The sequence below is a fragment of the Phyllobates terribilis genome, unplaced genomic scaffold (assembly GCF_046119375.1).
Source record: "Phyllobates terribilis strain yellow unplaced genomic scaffold, ASM4611937v1 Scaffold_3__8_contigs__length_932513732, whole genome shotgun sequence".
Lineage (NCBI taxonomy): Eukaryota > Metazoa > Chordata > Amphibia > Anura > Dendrobatidae > Phyllobates > Phyllobates terribilis.
Window position 1 is genome coordinate 644,237,093 of NW_027362763.1, and position 23,046 is coordinate 644,260,138.

At 55.4% G+C, this 23,046-nt stretch overlaps 1 protein-coding gene across 1 annotated transcript in view; it reads left to right on the plus strand.

Moving 5' to 3' along the window:
• Positions 1-21,751, plus strand: part of CAPN11 (calpain 11) — a 50,444-nt gene extending 28,693 nt beyond the window's left edge. Inside the window, exons 2-22 of the mRNA XM_073671602.1 lie at positions 647-900; positions 1,185-1,254; positions 1,860-1,978; positions 2,062-2,195; positions 2,411-2,579; positions 3,102-3,185; positions 3,298-3,383; positions 3,656-3,730; positions 4,751-4,911; positions 4,995-5,164; positions 7,064-7,075; positions 10,008-10,219; positions 10,958-10,997; positions 11,390-11,455; positions 11,530-11,587; positions 13,596-13,660; positions 16,413-16,481; positions 17,877-17,955; positions 19,170-19,286; positions 19,378-19,436; positions 21,323-21,751. Coding sequence (XP_073527703.1) covers positions 647-900; positions 1,185-1,254; positions 1,860-1,978; positions 2,062-2,195; positions 2,411-2,579; positions 3,102-3,185; positions 3,298-3,383; positions 3,656-3,730; positions 4,751-4,911; positions 4,995-5,164; positions 7,064-7,075; positions 10,008-10,219; positions 10,958-10,997; positions 11,390-11,455; positions 11,530-11,587; positions 13,596-13,660; positions 16,413-16,481; positions 17,877-17,955; positions 19,170-19,286; positions 19,378-19,436; positions 21,323-21,349 — 2,126 coding nt within the window. The 3' untranslated portion in view covers positions 21,350-21,751. The remainder of the gene's footprint in view (positions 1-646; positions 901-1,184; positions 1,255-1,859; positions 1,979-2,061; positions 2,196-2,410; positions 2,580-3,101; positions 3,186-3,297; positions 3,384-3,655; positions 3,731-4,750; positions 4,912-4,994; positions 5,165-7,063; positions 7,076-10,007; positions 10,220-10,957; positions 10,998-11,389; positions 11,456-11,529; positions 11,588-13,595; positions 13,661-16,412; positions 16,482-17,876; positions 17,956-19,169; positions 19,287-19,377; positions 19,437-21,322) is intronic.
• The last annotated feature ends 1,295 nt before the right edge of the window (positions 21,752-23,046 follow it).

Consider the following 23,046-nt stretch of genomic DNA (forward strand, 5'->3'; position numbering starts at 1 on the left):
TCTGCCGTCATGCCCGCCGTGCCTGAGCCCGCTCTGCCGTCATGCCCGCCGTGCCTGAGCCCGCTCTGCCGACATGCCCGCCGTGCCTGAGCCCGCTCTGCCGACATGCCCGCCGTGCCTGAGCCCGCTCTGCCGACATGCCCGCCGTGCCTGAGCCCGCTCTGCCGACATGCCCGCCGTGCCTGAGCCCGCTCTGCCGACATGCCCGCCGTGCCTGAGCCCGCTCTGCCGACATGCCCGCCGTGCCTGAGCCCGCTCTGCCGACATGCCCGCCGTGCCTGAGCCCGCTCTGCCGACATGCCCGCCGTGCCTGAGCCCGCTCTGCCGACATGCCCGCCGTGCCTGAGCCCGCCGTGCCTGAGCCCGCCCTGCCGACATGCCCGCCGTGCCTGAGCCCGTCCTGCCGACATGGCCGCCGTGCCTGAGCCCGCTCTGCCGACATGGCCGCCGTGCCTGAGCCCGCTCTGCCGACATGGCCGCCGTGCCTGAGCCCGCTCTGCCGACATGGCCGCCGTGCCTGAGCCCCCTCTGCCGACATGGCCGCCGTGCCTGAGCCCCCTCTGCCTACATGCCCGCCGTGCCTGAGCCCCCTTTGCCTACATGCCCACCAGGTCTCCTGTTTCTCACAATTTCTGTTTTCTTACAGAGGGGAAGATGATGCCATTTGGGGGGATCGCATCAAAGCTGAAGATCGATCGTCTGAAGGCGTCTGGTGTGGGGTCTCATGAATGTGCCGTGAAATACCTCAACCAGGATTATGAGAGTCTGCGTCAGTCCTTCCTGGAGAACGGGTCGCTGTTTGAGGACCCCCACTTTCCAGCCATCACCTCCTCTTTGGGCTTCAAGGAGCTGGGTCCTGGCACCAGCAAAGTACAAGGTGTCCGATGGAAGCGGCCTTCAGTGAGTACCGCTATGGGGTCTGCGATTAGGCCTACTTAGCCTGAAGAAGGGGGATGTGGACAGGGCCAGGGGTCACATTGGTGGACGGGCGTGGGTACCGCCATAGGTAATCGGCTCCATGTTCCAGATACAGGTCGCCTCACGTGGTGGGGATGGGTGTGTGTCCTGAGTCGGAGGAGGGACCCTGTAATGTACTGGCGCCCTCTGAAGCATTACATTCAGGGGGGCTTCTCTTCTGTAATGTTATGTTGACCTCCTCTTCCACCTGTACCCTCTCTCTGCAGGAAATCGTCTCGGATCCGCAGTTCATTGTTGGCGGCGCCACCAGAACCGACATCTGTCAAGGGGCCCTGGGTGAGTCCGGTATTTAAACATCCCCCTCAATGCAACGCAGTGGAGCATGGGCCTGCAGGGGGCAGCAGAGAGTTGAGAAGCCTTGGATGCATCTGAAGTATAACAAGTAATATGGCCACAAGCGCCAATCACTTCGGTCCTCGAATGTGATTGGCTGATCCCGGGAACGGGTATGATCTATCATAAAATGACTCCATAGAGTGGCAGTAAGCGTCCAGGGACCCGTCCTACCCCCCCTTGCTCCCACCTTCATCCAGCAGCGGTAGCTAATTATAGACAGAGCATTACTGGTTAATCCTTAACTCCTTCACTGCTGGACGGAATGTCTTGAATCAGAGAGATGGGAGGATGAGTGATATAATATGACCATTATCGATCCATCACCCCTATACTTTATGTTGGGGGTACTGCAACTGCAGGGGGAGACAAACAGGCGATTGTTGCTCTAACATCCAGCAGGGGGCAGCTCCACCTAGGAAGCAAGTTTTTAAGAAAACTGATGGCCGTTGCTCTGGGGGGGGTGGTGGGCGACCGTTGCTCGGGGGGGGGGGCGGCGGGCGGCTGTTGCTCTGGTGCCTTGATGGTCGGGGTCTGATTCTTTGCAGGTGACTGCTGGCTCTTGGCTGCTATTGGGTCCTTGACGCTGAACGAGGATCTCCTGCACCGGGTCGTCCCTCATGGGCAGAGCTTCCAGGAAGATTATGCAGGGATTTTCCATTTCCAGGTATGACATGGCCCCAGCACTGGTCTTTATTGGGGGGCTTTATTTGATTTTGGTTCTCACTGTATCTGCTCCCTCGCCTTCAGATCTGGCAGTTCGGGGAGTGGGTGGACGTGGTGATCGATGACCGGCTGCCGGTGAAGGACGGGGAGTTGGTCTTTGTTCACTCTGCTGAGTGCTCGGAGTTCTGGAGTGCGCTGCTGGAGAAGGCCTACGCCAAGTGAGTAACCACCGAGCCGCCATCGTGGCCGCAAGTGACCCAATGCACATGTGATGCGTAGATGCTACATACTTGAAGACCCTCAGACCTTGGCTCACTCACCCTCACTCTCTTGCACTCGGACACTCACATATTCACACTCGGTAGGGGTGATATCATTTGTTATTCCAGTGAGTCTTTTTGATGGCAGCCCTTATCCTCTTTCTTTCCTCCAGGCTGAATGGCTCCTATGAGGCCCTTTCTGGCGGTAGCACCACAGAGGGGTTTGAAGACTTTACTGGTGGGGTCGCCATGATGTACGAACTGCGGAAAGCCCCACGTGATCTGGACAAAATCATCAGCCGAGCACTAGCCCGAGGGTCCCTGCTGGGCTGCTCCATTGATGTATGTAGCTGCTCATCCTTAGACACATCCATCATGGACATTCACATGCAGTATGAGGTGGTTGGTACATTTTGTACCATGACATTGTCATCTGTTATCCGCCATCTGTGGGCCTATGAATGGGTTTTAGTTCATTAACAACAAATATCCATTCAAGAAAATCTTCCCTCCCCATCTATAGTGACAGTGGACTCAGATGTCTGTGGGTAGTAACGCCTCCCCGGCCTGAGCTCATAGGGAATTAAGTACTGTGAACTAATGAAAACAAGAAAAAGTTACTGTCTCCATGTAGGGACTCAGTATGGATATCAAAGGATTTCATATAACATGTAACCACATCACTTGTCTGAGGGTAGTAATAACCGCTAGGCCTCTGCTCTCATGGAATGCCCGATTTAGCCATCTTTCTATATTTTATAGGACTCTGTGCGGCCCCCACAGCGGTACCCTGGTAGTTTTTCTGTTTTTGTTTTTTTTTTTGTTTTTCTTTTTCTTATTGTCTAACTCATCTTCTCTTCTTAGATCACTAGTGCCTTTGATATGGAAGCCATTACCTTCAAGAAGTTGGTGAAGGGCCACGCATATTCTGTAACAGCTCTCAAGGAGGTGGGGACTGCAATGGGGGCTTTCTAAAAGCTAATACATAGAAGATCATTGCTCCAGTCTTTTTAACAGCTACATTAAACACAAGGCCTACAATTGTCATCTCCATGAACAGGTAAATTACCGAGGCCAGGTGGAGAAGCTCATCCGCGTTCGCAATCCTTGGGGCCAGGTGGAGTGGACGGGAGCCTGGAGCGATAGGTAAGAAAACTTACCTATACTGGTATATTCTCCATTGTGAGCAGGAGAGGAATTTAACTAGAATCTACTGGTGTCCATGCAACTTTTCTTGGTCATCTTGCCTCCACTTTGAGTTTTCATTCTCTAGAGGACACCATGACTTGATGGTCCACAGAAACGTTGGTGTCCCATCTCATTGATCAGATGTCAATGTAGAGGAGTGCTCTCCATGACTTCTAAAGCTGACCAGATGTGATGAGTTGTATTCTCTCACCCTTCTTTGTCTTCTACAGCTCTTCTGAATGGAATGAAGTTGATCCTTCAGAGCGGGAAGACCTATGTCTGAAGATGGAGGATGGAGAGTTCTGGTGGGTGTTTTTAGGAACGTTCTCCAATGAGGGGTTTTCTTGTCATCTTTGATCTTAAATGACTTTTTCCTTGTCATTAGGTTTGAGGTCATAGACAGGAGACCCAGTGTCACCACTGGTAGTAAAGGCATTGGCCCATACTCTAGACACTATGAGAAGAGCGAGATAACCTACATATCATCGAGAGTAATAGGAGTTTCTCAATTTGCACAAAAAAAAAAAAAAAACAGAAAAAAAACTCCTTAAAGAAAATATATAATACAAAAAAAAATCTTTATTCAATAAATACATAGAAAGGTTTAGTGCAGAGAATAAATCCGTCAGTGGCCATGGGATATGTAGGTGAAAAATCACACGGCCAAGTTATAGACGTTCCCGAAATAATGAAAGAGACGCGATACAATTCATATAAAGGTTTGGACTAAGATGAGAGCGGCTTGTAGGCTGCATGAAATCTACACGACTGCCCCAAAGATGAGGAAATCCAGCTGGAAATGGAGGGACTGAAGCAATGGTGATCTCCCACCTGATGGTACAAGGTAGCCGCTCTCCGTGGATTGTCTGTGGTTATTGAAGGCTTTCTTGGATTATAGATTTCTTTTAAGGAGTTTTTCTTATTTTTTTTTTTTTTACTATGAGAAGAGTGAGGTCGGAGCATTCGTTCTTCACCTCCCTGTATTGTGCCATCTTTAGTGTTCTCCTCGCTGTAGGCACCCTTACTCTTCTCTGCTGCTCCTCAGGATGTCCTTCAAAAGTGAAGTCGGAGCATTCGTTCTTCACCTCCCTGTATTGTGCTCAGCCCCTGTATTAGGCCCCCTAGTGGCCATCTTTAGTGTTCTCCTCGCTGTAGGCACCCTTACTCTTCTCTGCTGCTCCTCAGGATGTCCTTCAAAAGTGAAGTCGGAGCATTCGTTCTTCACCTCCCTGTATTGTGCTCAGCCCCTGTATTAGGCCCCCTAGTGGCCATCTTTAGTGTTCTCCTCGCTGTAGGCACCCTTACTCTTCTCTGCTGCTCCTCAGGATGTCCTTCCAAGAATTTCTGCGCCAGTTTTCACGACTGGAGATCTGCAATCTCACCCCTGACGCGCTCAGCTCAGACGATCTCAGCAAGTGGCACACGACCATGTATGAGGGGACCTGGCGGAGGGGCAGCACGGCCGGGGGCTGCAGGAACAATCCAGGTAAGAGGGACAAGGGAGGTCCGTGAGCCCCGCTGCTCTTTTTAGGCACAAAGTACTCACCTCGCTGCTGTTTCTGGTTGCAGCTACTTTCTGGATCAACCCTCAGTTTAAGATCACACTTCTAGAAGAGGACGACGATCCAGATGATAATGAGCTCGCCTGCAGCTTCATGGTGGCGCTCATGCAGAAGAACCGGCGGCGAGAGCGGAAGGTGGGCGGAGACATGCACACCATCGGCTTCGCTGTGTACGAGGTGAGTGCATCGGGATGCAGCTTTCCCCTCTGTCCTCGTCGCCCTCAGTCTTGGGGGGGAAAGATTTAGCTTTGGGTTTCATGATTTGTTCCGGGTTAAGGGGGATTACGGGGTCCATGACCCTGAATTATGAGTGGTGATATGCCAAAGCAGAACGTATGTATCAGTTGTATATTGCAAAGACTAACCTGCTCATCTGGCATATATTCACCCATATCTTGGCCTTGGGACCTGAGGGTTCCCCAGGGAATTCCTAAAGGCTAAGATGGGGGTCTGTTGTCCTCAAATATGAACATTGATCTGCCATATACATGCCAGTAATATTCATGGTGGATGTGTCAGATATGTCGATGCATCACGTTCCACAATGGAGATTAGTCTGCAAATCTGACGTCTCCTCGCCTACTGGAAGCCCCTCTGTATACATACTGAACAGTGTGATGGCGCTATTGGTAGATTGCATCTACAACATCCCCAATATAATGCTATGATGGATGACCGCGGCCATGCATCGCATTACAAGTGGACAGGGCTAGCTCAAATACGGGCTCGGTGCTGACTACGCGTGCGAGAAGATGGCGGGGACGTCTCTCCCACTCCAGCACGCTGCGCGCCAGGATGATTATATCCGATGCACAGAGAGGACTGTGGGCAAAACTTACACACTAATATATATATATCCGGCCGGCGCCTGCATTTCGGGGTTCTGTGCGCCGTCGCAGCCTTTCACCACCACCGGTATGTGAGTCTCTAATTAAACTAAATGAAAATAGACTTCATTCCCCTGATGAAGCTGTGACAGACATGGCGATACGCGTGGGGTCTTGGGCCCTGCTTTCCTTTTCCGCCTCTCAACATCTGCAGGGTCGTCAGGTAACCTTGCCCGTATAGGGGGCGCTCTCCACCGCACAGTAGCTGTCCTTCCCCGTTTGGGGGTTTATCCGGGGTTGGCGCGCTCTCCCCAAGTAGATATGATGGACAGATATGTCCTACAGGTGATGGATGAGATACTTTTTGATAGGACGCGTCCGTACCTCTGTGGATAGATGTTATGACGTATGGAGATGTGACACATTGGATGTAGAGTCACTATGGGCTATTTATTAGGACATGGAGAAAGTCCTCACTCGCCCAGCGGTTTATAATCCATGTATTTTGGCATACTTATGCCTTGTTCTGTTGCTATCTGAATACCTCATACACCTATGCGCGTCTCCATTGTCTCCATTGTGATCATGCAGGTGATGCAGATACATTGTTCTTTTCAGTATATTGATATCTATGTGTCCTCTACACCTATGCGCGTCTCCATTGTGATCATGCAGGTGATGCAGATACATTGTTCTTTTCAGTATATTGATATCTATGTGTCCTCTACACCTATGCGCGTCTCCATTGTCTCCATTGTGATCATGCAGGTGATGCAGATACATTGTTCTTTTCAGTATATTGATATCTATGTGTCCTCTACACCTATGCGCGTCTCCATTGTGATCATGCAGGTGATGCAGATACATTGTTCTTTTCAGTATATTGATATCTATGTGTCCTCTACACCTATGCGCGTCTGTTTCTGTACGGTCCATTATGATCTTAGGTGATGTAGAGTAATTAATATCGATGTTATCGATGTATTTGCATTGAGGCGATATACCAGTGCGGGTATATATCTTCTCTCTATACCACACTATTCTCTTACTATAGTGGCAGCTGTTGGGTCGGTTATCCTTCTCATTGGCAGCTGTGCTGATCTCTGTGGTTCTCCTCTCGTCCTCTTTTTACTATATTCCCCTGCCACATGATGTAGCTCCCGCTTGTAATTATCTCTACACCCGTCTGTATATTTGCTCATGATGTGTCCTTGTCGCTCATTGCCGTCTTTCTTCCTGTTCCCTTTAGGTCCCGGATGAGGTACGTGCAGCAAACATGGAGTGTGATGGACACCATGGTGGGTTGTGTGGTTGGATATATCATGGGGGTTCAGGATAAGATGTGCGAACTGTCATCTGCAATGGGGGTCCTTACTGAGAGCGAAGCGGTAAGTAGGTCAGGGGTCCCACACCTGGACAGCTGGGGTGTATGGATCTGCACCTACTACTAGGTCAGGGGCGACACCTAGAGCCGGAGATGATGAGGGGACCTGCCTCCCCTTCCTTTATTCCAATTCCTCCATCTTCTTCCTTCCTCCACCTCCTTCTTCCTCTTCCCACCTCCTCCTCCTTTCTTCTTCCTCTTCCCGCCCCCCTCGTTCCGTCTTCCTTCCTTCCTCTTCCCGCCCCCCTCGTTCCGTCTTCCTTCCTTCCTTCCTTCCTTCCTTCCTTCCTCTTCCCGCCCCCCCCTCGTTCTGCCTTCCTTCCTCTTCCCGCTCCCCTTGTTCCGCCTTCCTTTCTCCACCTCCTTTCTTCCTCTTCCCGCCCCCCTCGTCCCGCCTTCCTTCCTTCCTCTTCCCGCCCCCCCCTCGTTCTGCCTTCCTTCCTCTTCCCGCCCCCCTTGTTCCGCCTTCCTTTCTCCACCTCCTTTCTTCCTCTTCCCGCCCCCCTCGTTCCGCCTTCCTTCCTCCTTCCTTCCTCTTCCTCCTTTCTTCTTCCTCTTCCCGCCCCCCCGTTCCGCCTTCCTTCCTCTTCCCGCCCCCCCCCTTGTTCTGCCTTCCTTCCTCTTCCCACCCCCCCCCCCTCGTTCTGCCTTCCTTCCTCTTCCCGCCCCCCTCGGTCCGCCTTCCTTCCTCCACCTACTCTCTTCTTCCTCTTCCCGCCCCCTCGTTCTGCCTTCCTCTTCCCACCCCCCTCGTTCCGCCTTCCTTCATCTTCCTCCTTTCTTCTTCTTCCAGTCTTCCTTCCTCTTCCCGCCCTCCCCCTCGTTCCGTCTTCCTCTCTCTCCCCGCCCCCCTCTTTCCGCCTTCCTTCCTCCACCTCCTTTCTTCTTCCTCTTCCCGCCCCCCTGGTTCCGCCTTCCTTCCTCTTCCCGCCCCCCCCTCGTTCCGCCTTCCTTCCTCTTCCCGCCCCCCCTCGTTCCGCCTTCCCTCCTTTTCCCGCCCCCTCGTTCCGCCTTCCTTCCTTGTTCTGCCTTCCTTCCTCTTCTTCCTCTTCCCACCTGTTCCTCCTTTCTTCTTCCTCTTCTCGCCCCTTCATTCCGCCTTCCTTACTTTTCCCGCCCCCCCTCGTTCCGCCTTCCTTCCTTCCTTTTCCCGCCCCCCCCTCGTTCCGCCTTCCTTCCTCTTCCCGCCCCCCCTCGTTCCGCCTTCCTTCCTCTTCCCGCCCCCCTCGTTCCGCCTTCCTTCCTCTGCCCCCCCCTCGTTCCTCCTTCCTTCCTTCCTCTTCCCGCCGCCTCGTTCCGCCTTCCTTCCTCCTCCCTTCCTCTTCCTCCTTTCTTCTTCCTCTTCCCGCCCCCCTCGTTCCGCCTTCCTCTTCCCACCCCCTTTGTTCCGCCTTCCTTCCTCTTCCTCCTTTCTTGTTCCGCCTTCCTTCCTCTTCCCGCCCCCCCCTTGTTCTGCCTTCCTTCCTCTTCCCACCCCCCCTCGTTCTGCCTTCCTTCCTCTTCCCGCCCCCCTCGGTCCGCCTTCCTTCCTCCACCTACTCTCTTCTTCCTCTTCCCGCCCCCTCTTTCTGCCTTCCTCTTCCCACCCCCCTCGTTCCGCCTTCCTTCATCTTCCTCCTTTCTTCTTCCTCTTCCCGCCTCCCCTCGTTCCGTCTTCCTTCCTCTTCCCGCCCCCCCCTCGTTCCGTCTTCCTTCCTCTTCCCGCCCCCCCTCGTTCCGTCTTCCTTCCTCTTCCCGCCCCCCCTCGTTCTGTCTTCCTTCCTCTTCCCGCCCCCCCCTCGGCCCCCCTCTTTCCGCCTTCCTTCCTCCACCTCCTTCTTCCTCTTCCCGCCCCCCTCGTTCCGCCTTCCTTCCTCTTCCCGCCCCCCCTCGTTCCGCCTTCCTTCCTCTTCCCGCCCCCCCTCGTTCCGCCTTCCCTCCTCTTCCCGCCCCCCCTCGTTCCGCCTTCCTTCCTCTTCCCGCCCCCCCCTCATTCCGCCTTCCTTCCTTCCTCTTCCCGCCCCCCTCGGTCCGCCTTCCTTCCTTCCTCTTCCCGCCCCCCTCGGTCCGCCTTCCTTCCTTCCTCTCCCCCCCCCCCCCCCCTCGTTCCGCCTTCCTTCCTCTGCCCGCCCCCCCCCCTCGTTCCGCCTTCCTTCCTTCCTCTTCCTGCCGCCTCGTTCCGCCTTCCTTCCTCCTCCTCTCCTCCTCCTCCTTTCTTCTTCCTCTTCCCGCCCCCCTCGTTCCGCCTTCCTTCCTTCCTCTTCCCACCTCCCTTTGTTCCGCCTTCCTTCCTCTTCCTCCTTTTCTTCTTCCTCTTCCCGCCCCCCCCGTTCCGCCTTCCTTCCTCTTCCCGCCCCCCCTCGTTCCGCCTTCCTTCCTCTGCCCGCCCCCTCCCTCGTTCCGCCTTCCTTCCTCTGCCCGCCCTCGTTCCGCCTTCCTTCCTCTTCCCGCCCCCCCTCGTTCCGCCTTCCTTCCTCTGCCCGCCCCCCTCCCTCGTTCCGCCTTCCTTCCTCTGCCCGCCCTCGTTCCGCCTTCCTTCCTCTTCCCGCCCCCCCTCGTTCCGCCTTCCTTCCTTTGCCCGCCCCCTCCCTCGTTCCGCCTTCCTTCCTCTTCCCGCCCCCCCTCGTTCCGCCTTCCTTCCTCTGCCCGCCCTCGTTCCGCCTTCCTTCCTCTTCCCGCCCCCCCTCGTTCCGCCTTCCTTCCTCTGCCCGCCCCCCCTCCCTCGCTCCGCCTTCCTTCCTCTTCCTCCCTGTGCTCCACATTTCCTCCTCTTGTAGCTGCCTTCTTTCCTGGGTATGTTCTTGTCTTCTGACGGGTTTCACCCTTGCAGTTTAAGGGCTGCCAGTCCGTTCACCTTAAGAAGGATTTCTTCCTGCGGCACCAGTCCTGCGCCCGCTCCGAGACCTTCATAAACCTGCGGGAAGTGAGCAACCAGATCCGCCTGCCCCCCGGGGAGTATCTCGTCGTCCCGTCCACCTTCGAGCCGAACAAGGAGGGAGACTTCGTGCTGAGAGTCTTCACGGAAAAGCAGTCAGAGACGCAGTGAGTGTGGGCGGAGCCAGGGCCGCGCTGGGCGGAGTCTAACGTGCCAAGTCTTAATATTCACCCCGTCATTAGCCGCACACACCCCGCCACGCCACATGTAATGCACTGTAACGATATACCACCTTCTACTCCAGTCACCTCCAGAGCTGCACTCACTATTCTGCTGTTACATCATGTCTTATCCTCCAGTCACCTCCAGAGCTGCACTCACTATTCTGCCGTTACATCATGTCTTATCCTCCAGTCAGCTCCAGAGCTGCACTCACTATTCTGCTGTTACATCATTTCTTATCCTCCAGTCACCTCCAGAGCTGCGGTCACTATTCTGCGGTTACATCGTGTCTTATCCTCCAGTCACCTCCAGAGCTGCAGTCACTATTCTGCTGTTACATTGTGTCTTATCCTCCAGTCACCTCCAGAGCTGCAGTCACTATTCTGCTGTTACATTGTGTCTTATCCTCCAGTCACCTCCAGAGCTGCAGTCACTATTCTGCTGTTACATCATTTCTTATCCTCCAGTCACCTCCAGAGCTGCGGTCACTATTCTGCGGTTACATCGTGTCTTATCCTCCAGTCACCTCCAGAGCTGCGGTCACTATTCTGCGGTTACATCGTGTCTTATTCTCCAGTCACCTCCAGAGCTGCGGTCACCTTGGGGGTCTCACTCCTGCTTGCTGCTCGGTATTATTGGGGTGTGGGGGGTCCGGCTTCTCACCCCGTTCTTTGTCTCCGCAGGGAGCTGGATGACGAGGTGTCTGCGGATCTTCCGGATCAGGTAGGACGTGATTGGGCGTTGTTCTGACAGTTGGGGGTCGCTCACGTTGCGGGGATCGGATCCGGTGAGGTGTCGGTGCTGATCTCTGCCGCCCGGGAGCGTTGGGGTGAGATGGAGGCGCCGCCTATTATTCCGCTGCCTGTACAGATCTGTGCCGGTGTGAACACGCGCCTACACACAGACCTCCTGCTCGCCCGTCCTGAGGCTGAATGTTGCCCTGACCTTCTCACTGAGCTGACAGCTTGTTACAATGTATCGGTGAAAGATCTGCAGGGAGTAGCTCCACCGATACATAGTAACAAGACTTCAGCTGTGTGAGCAGGACAAGGTCAGGGCTGATCTTCAGTCTCAGGAGGGAGGTCCTGCTGAATGTCCGGCTTCTGTCTTCTCAGGAGGACATCTCGGAGGACGACGTAGACGATTCCTTCAGGAACATGTTCCGGCAGCTGGCGGGAGCGGTGAGTGGGGGTGGGAGGCTCAGCGGCTCGGGATCTGCGGGGAGCTGAATTCACTGATTGCTGCTCTTCCTTAGGACATGGAGATCAGCGTCTTCGAGCTGCGGACCATCCTGAACAGAGTGGTGACCCGACGTGAGTGACCCGACTTCCTCTACTCCAGTCACATCCAGCCATACATCCCAGAATTCAGTGCTCTGGGTTGCATTGCATTATGGGGGAAGTTGCTGTGTGCATCCTATACTACACTGTCCTCCCACAATGCACCACAGCAGCTCATGCTCCATACAGACCCTGAGCCAGCAGAATTGTGAGCGCAGCTCTGGATGCTTTCTCTCATGATCAGTGCAGGATGCGCCAAGCTGCTGTGCTGAGGTCCATGGCCTCGGGCGGCAGATTGTGGAGGGCGGCACCGGGAGAAAAGAGGTGTTATGTATATTTATTGGACCTTTTGTCTCCTGAGGAGGAGGGATGGGGCAGGAGCCGTGCGCTGCGTGTGCGGCCGAGAGGTGGGAAACAAGTCTCATGCTACCACGAGTGTGAAAGCACAACCAACATTCAAAAGTGACCAAAACATCAGCCAGAAAGCATTGGTACTGAGATGTGGCCTGTGGTCCCCACCTGCAGAACCACTCCTTTATTGAGGGGGTCTTGATAATTGCCAATAATTTCCATCTATTGTCTATTCCATTTGCACAGCGGCAGGTGACATTGATTGTCAATCAGTGTTTCTTCCTAAGTGGACAGTTTGGTTTCACAGAAGTTTCATTTGCTTGGAGTTATATTCTGTTGTTTAAGTGTTCCCTTTATTTTTTTGAGCAGTGTGTGTGTGTGTGTATATACTGAGCCTTCTGTGTGTGTATATACTGAGCCTTCTGTGTGTGTATATACTGAGCCTTCTGTGTGTGTATATACTGAGCCTTCTGTGTGTGTATATACTAGTATATATGACTGTCACCTGGCAGTATACACCGCCCCGTGCACTTCCGGTGCACACCCTCATTAGAGGATAATGTCTGGGAGGGGGGGGAATCTATTTAAAAAAGTCACAAAAAACAAACTCCAACCTTTTTTATTTTGCCCCAAGATAATTCCAAAAAAAATGTACACCCCATCCCACAAAACACCCACCGTGACCCGCCGGCCGACACTCTGTGACAGCGTCACACCCACCGTGACCCGCCGGCCGACACTGTGACAGCGTCACACCCACCGTGACCCGCCGGCCGACACTCTGTGACAGCGTCACACCCACCGTGACCCGCCGGCCGACACTCTGTGACCGCGTCACACCCACCGTGACCCGCCGGCCGACACTCTGTGACAGCGTAACACCCACTGTGACCCGCCGGCCGACACTCTGTGACAGCGTCACACCCACTGTGACCCGCCGGCCGACACTGTGACAGCGTCACACCCACCGTGACCCGCCGGCCGACACTCTGTGACAGCGTCACACCCACCGTGACCCGCCGGCCGACACTCTGTGACCGCGTCACACCCACCGTGACCCGCCGGCCGACACTCTGTGACAGCGTAACACCCACTGTGACCCGCCGGCCGACACTCTGTGACAGCGTCACACCCACTGTGACCCGCCGGCCGACACTGTGACAGCGTCACACCCACCGTGACCCGCCGGCCGACACTCTGTGACAGCGTCACACCCACCGTGACCCGCCGGCCGACACTCTGTGACCGCGTCACACCCACCGTGACCCGCCGGCCGACACTCTGTGACCGCGTCACACCCACCGTGACCCGCCGGCCGACACTCTGTGACAGCGTAACACCCACTGTGACCCGCCGGCCGACACTCTGTGACAGCGTAACACCCACTGTGACCCGCCGGCTGGGGAAAATTGATTTCTTCCCTTTTAATCTGTTTCTATTGATATTTCCGTATTTGATGGAATTATCCTGAAATGGAAGTAAAATTGGAAAAACAGCCGCAGTGCAGTGATGGCCTCGTCAGACGCGACCCCGCCGCCTCCATAACCCACCCGCAGATAAGGGAGGACTACAGAGATGAATCCATTGCTGGGGCGATGATGCCGCTGTGCGCGGGGCGATGATGCCGCTGTGCGCGGGGCGATGATGATGATGATGATGATTTTCAGCTTGTCGTTATTTCTTCCATCAGATAAGGACCTGAAGACGGACGGGTTCAGCATGGAGGCCTGCCGGCAGATGGTCAACCTGATGGACGTATCCTTCTGTGTGGGATTTATGGGGAGGATGTTACCTGGGCTCCGTCCGGACATCGTGTGCAGGGCTCGGGGCCGGCTCTGACTTTATTTTGGCTTTCTCTCTTCCTCCTTCCTGTAGAGATTTCTTGGTCTCGTGTTACTGTCAGTCACCACCAGGGGGAGCTGCTGTACAGTAGTGTTCAAAATAATAACTGGTGTGTATGAACACTGCTAAACAAAATCTGTACAGAAAATAACAAAACCTGAACATTGTTCTGTTCTACAATATAGCAATGTCTGCATTTGTCTTTTTTGAGGATTTAGCATCCTGTGAATCACTAACCTAATATTTAGTTGTATATCACAGTTTTTTAGAACTGCTTCACATCTATGTTGCATAGAGTCAACCAACTTCTGGCCCCTGTCAGCTGTTATTCCAGCCCAGGAGGCTTTCACTACATCCCACAGTTTTTTGCCATTTGTTGGGTTTGCCTCAGAAACTGCTTTTTTGATGCACCCCACAAGGGTCCCATCGGATTAAGGTCCGGGGATCGGGCTGGCCGCTCCAGAACCTCAATTTTGATGGACTGGAGCCAAAACTTTGCTGGTTTACTGGTGTGTTTAGGATCGTTGTCTTGTTGAAACACCCATTTCAAGGGCATATCCTCTTTATTATAAGGCAACATGACCTCTTCAAGTATTTTAATATATGGAAACTGGTCTATGATCCCTGGTATGCGGTAAATAGGTCCGGCACCATAGTAAGAGAAACATGCCCATATCATGATGCTTCCACCATGCTTCACTGTCTGCAGGGTGTACTGTGGCTGAATGCAGAGTTTGGGGGTCATTGGACTAACTGTCCTCGGCTCTTGGACCCAAAAAGAACAATTTTACTTTCATCAGTCCACAAAATGTTTCTCCATTTCTCTTGATCAGTTGATCTGTTCTTTGGCAAATTGTCTCTGCTTCAGCACATGTCTTTTTTTTAACAGTGGGACTTTGCGGGGACTTCTTGGTAAGAGATTAGCTTCACACAGGTGTCTTCTAACTGTCACAGTCCTCACAGGTAACTGGAGACTGTCTGTGATCATCCTGGAGCAGATCATTGGCTGAGCCTTTGCCATTCTGGCTATTCTTCATCCATTCGGATGGTAGTCTTCTGTTTTCTTCCTCGTCTCTCTGGTTTTGCTTTCCATTATAAAGCATTGGAGATCATTTTAGCTGAACAGCCGATCATTGTCTGCACTTCTTTATAAGTTTTACCCTCTCCAATCACTAATCAGAGTACGCTGCTCTTCTGAACAATGTCTGGAACGCTCCACATTTCTCAGGCTTTCAAGGAGAAATGCAGGTACAACATGTGCTGCTTCACCCTTAAAATAAGGGCCACCTGATTCACCCCTGTTTCCTCAGATTGATTGACCTCACTGATTGACCTCCACACTGCTATTATTTTGATCACTCGCCGTACAATTAATTATTCACATACACAGACTCAGAAACCTGCAGATCATGAATGCGGAGTCTGGGGGTTTCTTACAATCTACTGCACCGACTGGGAAATTATGTGACATGTGGTGATAGAATCTATACCGAAAACAGGGATTAATCTGATCAGTCATATTGAACTTCTGGTATTCTGAACATTACTGTATGTGTGTGTCAATAATAATGAGCTCCCCCTAGTGGCCACTGCAGAAGGAGTGCCATTATTGTGTGTGTGGCGGCCCCTGACCACCTCAGCGTGTTGGTGCGGGGTCCCCGGCCGCCGTTGTGTGTGTGTGTGTGTGTGTTGGTGCAGGGCCCCTGTCCACCTCTGTATGCGGGGCCCCTGGCAGCCTCAGTGTGTTGTGTGTGTTGGTGCGGGGCCCCCGTCCACCTCTGTATGCGGGGCCCCTGGCAGCCTCACTGTGTTGTGTGTGTTGGTGCGGGGCCCCCGTCCACCTCTGTATGCGGGGCCCCTGGTGGCCTCAGTGTGTTGTGTGTATTGGTGTGGGGCTCATGTCCACCTCTGTATGCGGGGCCCCTGGCGGCCTTAGTGTGTTGGTGCGGGGCCCCCGTTCACCTCTGTATGCAGGGCCCCTGGCAGCCTCAGTGTGTTGTGTGTGTTGGTGCGGGGCCCCCATCCACCTCTGTATGCAGGGCCCCTGGCAGCCTCAGTGTGTTGTGTGTGTTGGTGCGGGGCCCCCGTCCATCTCTGTATGCAGGGCCCCTGGCAGCCTCAGTGTGTTGGTGCAGGGCCCCCGTCCACCTCTGTATGCAGGGCCCCTGGCAGCCTCAGTGTGTTGTGTGTGTTGGTGCGGGGCCCCCGTCCACCTCTGTATGCAGGGCCCCTGGCAGCCTGTGTGTTGTGTGTGTTGGTGCGGGGCCCCCGTCCACCTCTGTATGCAGGGCCCCTGGCAGCCTCAGTGTGTTGTGTGTGTTGGTGCAGGGCCCCCGTCCACCTCTGTATGCGGGGCCCCTGGCAGCCTCAGTGTGTTGTGTGTGTTGGTGCGGGGCCCCCGTCCACCTCTGTATGCGGGGCCCCCGGCAGCCTCAGCGTGTTGTGTGTGTTGGTGCGGGGCCGCCGTCCACCTCTGTATGCAGGGCCCCTGGTGGCCTCAGTGTGTTGGTGCGGGGCCCCCGTCCACCTCTGTATGCAGGGTCCCTGGTGGCCTCAGTGTGTTGGTGCGGGGCCCCCGTCCACCTCTGTATGCGGGGTCCCTGGCGGCCTCAGCGTGTTGTGGGCACAGCACGGTAATTGAATTCTTTAGCGGAGCCCCTCGCAGAAGGACGGCAGCGGGAAGCTCGGGATTGTGGAGTTTCAGATCCTGTGGAATAAAATCCGGAGCTGGCTGGTGAGTGGGGAAGAACCGCGGCCCGACTACAACTCCCAGCAGGCGCTGTGATGTGCACGGGCGTCCGCCGCTGACCCTCCCTCACCCTCGTCACCATCTCTGCTCGCTGTATATGGGAACAGCCAGGAGCGAGTACTCGCTGAGCGGATACAGCTGAGGGTTTGTTACAGTTGTGTCCAGACCATGCTCTGTGAGCTGACCATCCGCACTGATACATTGTCACAAACCTTCAGCACAGCAGTGATTGCTGATGTATTCAGCACAGTGTTACCCAGGCTGATCCATGGTACCAAACCCTCAGCTGTGACAGCTTCTAGATCCGTATATTCCCGTTCACTGACAACAAGCAGAGACCTTCACACTGGTGAGAGACAAGGGGGCGCTGCAGTTCCAACCATTCTGCCCCAGATCCGGGGTCCCGGCTGGGTTTTATGCAAATAAAAAACTACTTTTTACAGAACTGTCAGAAGTCGGCGCGCGCCGGGATTTATCTTCCTGACTGACTTCAAGGACGGCTGCGTTTTTTCACTTTTGCACAATCTTTCTCTGCAGCGTTTTGGTGCCGATGACACCGTAGGGGCGGACGCGTGACTGGCCCGTAGGGGCGGACGCGTGACTGGCCCGTAGGGGCGGACGCGTGACTCCGTTATGTCGGTGATTCCCCACGTCCTCGCAGCGTCTCGTCTCGTCTATGGTCTGTGCGTCTCTCCTGACTCCAGCTCTGATTTCATTGTAAGACCTCGTTCACACGCTCAGTATTGTACATCAGTATTTCTAAGCCAAGACCAGGAGTGGAAGAGGAACACGGCCGCACTTGTGTATCGTCTCCCACTCTTGGCTCCAAGCACTGACCGTGTGAACGAGGCCGTACACTCCCAACCACTTCCCCCTCCCCCGCTGGTTCGCATTTCTTAGAATAGTCACTATTTTTTCAGACGTAAAAAAACCCTTTTTCCCCTAAATAATTTTATCAATTTGCCCTTTTTTTTCCCCCCAAACTGTTTTCCGGCGTCGCTCGCGTCCTGCGCTGGTGGCCGAACACCTTGTATTGTTCCTGCTCGCGTGGTGGAAGCAAAGCAGAACGTTGGGGTCCTGAAAAACGCAGCAAAGAAGCCAATAAATCCTGTGTTTTGCTTCAACTTTTTTTTACTGCCAAGAGATCAGGTTTTGGCTGCAGGAAAAAAAAAACAAAGCAAAAAAGCAAAGTGTGAACATAGCCCTACACCGTAGAATAAGCAGTGGATGCGAGGCGTCAGCAGCCGTCACTATGAGTGTAAAGTGCAGCAACCGAACGTCTAATCTGCCCGGGGAGGTCGACCATGTCTGGGGCTCGGTCACCGCTGGGCTACATAATCACGAGTCTCCATCGTTCTCATTATTGCTGGTTCTGTTTAGGGCGTCTTCCGGGAGCACGATCTGGACAAGTCCGGAACCATGAGCTCCTACGAGCTGCGCATGGCGCTGGAATCCGTAGGTAAGTGAAGGGCCGCAGGCGGAGTCTCTTCCCGTGCCGCTGGGGGGGGCCGCCTCTTCCCAGGCCTCCTCCTCCTGGGCCGCTGGGGGGATCCTCTTCCTGGGCCGCTGGGGGGTCCTCTTCCCGGGCTTCCTGGGCCGCCAGGAGGGGGTCCTCTTCCCAGGCCCCCTCTTCCTGGGCCACTGGGGGTTCTCTTCCCGGGCCCCCTCTACCTGGGCCGCTGGGGGGGTCCTCTTCCCGGGCCCCTCTTCCTGGGCCGCTGGGGGGTCCTCTTCCCGGGCCCCCCTCTTCCTGGGCCGCTGGGGGGGTCCTCTTCCCGGGCCCCCCTCTTCCTGGGCCGCTGGGAGGTCCTCTTCCCGGGCCCCCTCTTCCTTGGCCGCTGGGGGGTCCTCTTCCTTGGCCGCTGGGGGGTCCTCTTCCCGGGCCGCTGGGGGGTCCTCTTCCCGGGCCCTCTCTTCCTGGGCCGCGGGGGGGTCCTCTTCCTGGGCCGCTGGGGGGTCCTCTTCCCAGGCCCCCCTCTTCCTGGGCCGCTGGGGGGTCCTCTTCCCGGGCCCCCTCTTCCTTGGCCGCTGGGGGGGTCCTCTACCCGGGCCGCTGGGGGGTCCTCTTCCCGGGCCCCCCTCTTCCTGGGCCGCTGGGGGGGTCCTCTTCCCGGGCCTCCTCCTCCTGGGCCGCTGGGGGGGGTCCTCTTCCCAGGCCCCCTCTTCCTGGGGGGTCCTTCCCGGGCCCCCTCTCCCTCGGCCGCTGGGGGGGTCCTCTTCCCGGGCCCCCTCTTCCTCGGCCGCTGGGGGGGGGGGGTCCTCTTCCCGGGCCCCCTCTTCCTTGGCCGCTGGGGGGGGGGGGGGTCCTCTTCCCGGGCCCCCTCTTCCTCGGCCGCTGGGGGGGGGGTCCTCTTCCCGGGCCTCCTCCTCCTGGGCCGCTGGGGGGGGTCCTCTTCCCAGGCCCCCTCTTCCTGGGGGGTCCTTCCCGGGCCCCCTCTTCCTCGGCCGCTGGGGGGGGTCCTCTTCCCGGGCCCCCTCTTCCTCGGCCGCTGGGGGGGGGGGTCATCTTCCCGGGCCCCCTCTTCCTTGGCCGCTGGGGGGGGGGGTCATCTTCCCGGGCCCCCTCTTCCTCGGCCGCTGGGGGGGGGGGTCCTCTTCCCGGGCCCCCTCTTCCTGGGCCGCTGGGGGGGTCCTCTTCCCGGGCCGCAGTCACGGCTCTCTCTCTCTCTCCAGGGTTCCGGCTGAATAATAAGCTGATGCAGGTCTTGGTCGCTCGTTACGCTGACAACGATCTGGGAATCGACTTCGACAACTTTGTGTGCTGCCTGGTGAAGCTGGAGGCCATGTTCAGTGAGTCCCCGTCTCCTCCCCATACCGGAGGCCATGATCCCGTGTCGCCTCATCCTCACTTTCTGACATTTTTCTTTTTTTTTCTTTACAGGATTTTTCAGGGGCATTGACCCTGAGGGCAGCGGTGCGGCGGAGATGAACCTGGGAGAGGTGGGTAATCCCCAGCGATGGGGGCGCTCTCCACTTGGAATGCTGATGGAGTCTGGTACAGTTACATCTGTGTATGTAACAAGCTGTTGCTCTGTGGTATCAGCCTTCCTTACACAATCTTTTCCAGTGTCTTACACAGTATGGCCACCGGGTGGCAGCAAGCCACAGGCAGAATCCACCCAGCCTGGCCCCATCCACTCCCCGCAGCCAATCAGAGCGCGCTGGATAAATACAAGCTGTGCTGTGATTGGCTGTTACATGAGACACATTGTAACAGAAATGCTTGAAAGTTTGTGAACCCTTCAGAAGTTTCCAGATTTCTGCACAAACTTTACCTAAAAGTAGAAAAAGAACCGAATCAAACCGACGATCGGATATCTGGCGTCTGTGAACCGTCAGCCCGGGCAGATTTCATGCGTTTGTTTCATGGGGTTTTTGGGCCTCCTTAAAAAAAAACAAACAAAGAATCGATTGATTTATGAAACTAAGGCCCACAACCAAGAGAAAAAAAGGTTTTGAGGTCTCCTCCAGCAAAACACACCAGGGGGCAGCGCTTTCTTGAGGCGCCCAGTGGGCAGCGCTTTCTTGAGGCGCACAGTGGGCAGCGCTTTCTTGAGGCGCACAGTGGGCAGCGCTTTCTTGAGACGCCCAGTGGGCAGCGCTTTCTTGAGACGCCCAGTGGGCAGCCCTTTCTTGAGACGCCCAGTGGGCAGCCCTTTCTTGAGACGCCCAGTGGGCAGCCCTTTCTTGAGACGCCCAGTGGGCAGCCCTTTCTTGAGACGCCCAGTGGGCAGCCCTTTCTTGAGACGCCCAGTGGGCAGCCCTTTCTTGAGGCGCCCAGTGGGCAGCGCTTTCTTGAGGCGCACAGTGGGCAGCGCTTTCTTGAGGCGCCCAGTGGGCAGCCCTTTCTTGAGACGCCCAGTGGGCAGCGCTTTCTTGAGGCGCCCAGTGGGCAGCGCTTTCTTGAGGCGCCCAGTGGGCAGCGCTTTCTTGAGACGCACAGGGGTCAGCGCTTTCTTGAGATCACATCCGCTTTGCCTTGACTGCTAAACGCAGCAGAACTTCTGCACAAAAAACGCAGCGGAACAAAAAATGCATTAACTCTGCGTGTGAACATGGTTTTAGGATTGTCAGACGGATTGCAGGTGCCTTTAGTCTGGTGGTCTCAGTCAGTGGGACAGCACACGGGTGTGAGTGGGCGACCAGAGATCTACAAGTCTTCCTCACATGTGTACCTGTACCCTGGCACAAATGGAGATTTCGTAGGACGAGTTGTTGATGCCCATCAGACTACAAAGCCATCTCTAAAGAGTGTGGACTCCACAGTCATGGAGATTATGTACAAATAGAGAAAATTCAAAACCGTTATTTCCCCCCTCCATGTAAGCGACCGACCAACGAAGATCAGTCCAACAGCAAAGCATGTAAAATAGTTCATGAGGTCACAAAGGAACCCAAGGTCACCTCTAAACAGCTAAAGGCCTCTCACCTCGGCCAATGTTAATAAGTTTCCCATCAGGAGGACACTGAACGCCTGGTGTAATGGGAGGATTGCAGGGAGAGAACCGCTGCTCTCCAGGAGGAACGTTGCTCCCCGTCTGCGGTTTATGATCCCCCGGACAAGCTAGAAGGTGCTGGACGATGTCTGGGAACGGATGAGACCAGAATACAACTTTTTGCTACTAATCCGAGTTTGAGCTTTCTGAATCGCGTCTTTGATGTTTTTCCTTCTCTACTTTTAGGACTTGAAAATCTGATGTAGTTTTAGGTGAATTTTTGCAGAAATCTGGAAACTTCTGAAGGGTTCACAAAGTTTCAAGCAGCGCTGTAGACAGATGATAGGAGTGGGAGTCGTTCCACCCTTAACCCTTTGCTGTCTCTTGCAGTGGCTGACGCTGACGATGTGCGGGTAGGTCCTCCGCCTGCACCCCCGATCCCGGACCCCATCCTATAGGGACATAATCACTAGGACAGAACACGAAGACGCCGATCACATGACGAATATGGAAGCCACAGCCCACTCATCACACTGCAGCCAATCGCAACGCTTGGATCCCGGTGCCTTGTAGATAATCAATGTGGGGTGTCTGGGCCCCTCCACTGTGACAAATGGCGCCCAGGCGCTGCTTATCCCGAAACCCAATATTAGCGCACACACCTGTGTATTGTAGATCTGCAAGGACAGAGCTGAATGAGACCCCCGGATGGTCATTACCCCGCACTGGTGAAGGGCTAAGTACATGGACTGGGGGGCGTCTGTCCTGGGGGGTTGATTGCTGGAACATGGATATTATTAGAGCATGTTAATAAAAAAAACTAAACAGAAACTGTCCTTATGATTCCCGAACACAATCTCCGAAAATCCAAGAAGAGAAAGATGGAGCCTCTACTGAGAAGCCGGGGGGCAGAGGCCAGTACTGGCTGGAGGCTATGGCGGTCCTGAATGTAGAGGGGTTACTGGCAACCAGAGCAGGTCCTGTATGTAGAGGGGTTACTGGCAACCAGAGCAGGTCCTGTATGTGGAGGGGTTACTGGCAACCAGAGCAGGTCCTGTATGTGGAGGGTGGTCGGTGACTAGGGGAGGTGCTGTATGTGGAGGGTGGTCGGTGACTAGGGGAGGTGCTGTATGTGGAGGGTGGTCGGCGACTAGAGCAGGTCCTGAATGTAGAAGGGTTGCTGGCAACCAGAGCAGGTCCTGTATGTGGAGGGGTTACTGGCAACCAGAGCAGGTCCTGTATGTGGAGGGTGGTCGGTGACTAGGGGAGGTGCTGTATGTGGAGGGTGGTCGGCGACTAGGGGAGGTGCTGTATGTGGAGGGTGGTCGGTGACTAGGGGAGGTCCTGTATGTGGAGGGTGGTCGGTGACTAGGGGAGGTCCTGTATGTGGAGGGTGGTCGGCGACTAGGGGAGGTCCTGTATGTGGAGGGTGGTCGGTGACTAGGGGAGGTCCTGTATGTGGAGGGTGGTCGGTGACTAGGGGAGGTCCTGTATGTGGAGGGTGGTCGGTGACTAGGGGAGGTGCTGTATGTGGAGGGTGGTCGGTGACTAGGGGAGGTGCTGTATGTGGAGGGTGGTCGGTGACTAGGGGAGGTGCTGTATGTGGAGGGTGGTCGGTGACTAGGGGAGGTCCTGTATGTGGAGGGTGGTCGACGACTAGGGGAGGTCCTGTATGTGGAGGGTGGTCGGCGACTGGGGGAGGTCCTGTATGTGGAGGGTGGTCGGCGACTGGGGGAGGTCCTGTATGTGGAGGGTGGTCGGCGACTAGGGGAGGTCCTGTATGTGGAGGGTGGTCGACGACTAGGGGAGGTCCTGTATGTGGAGGGTGGTCGGCGACTAGAGCAGGTCCTGTATGTGGAGGGTGGTCGGCGACTGGGGGAGGTCCTGTATGTGGAGGGTGGTCGGCGACTAGGGGAGGTCCTGTATGTGGAGGGTGGTCGGCGACTAGAGCAGGTACTATATGTGGAGGGTGGTCGACGACTAGGGGAGGTCCTGTATGTGGAGGGTGGTCGGCGACTAGAGCAGGTCCTGTATGTGGAGGGTGGTCGACAACTAGGGGAGGTCCTGTATGTGGAGGGTGGTCGGCGACTGGGGGAGGTCCTGTATGTGGAGGG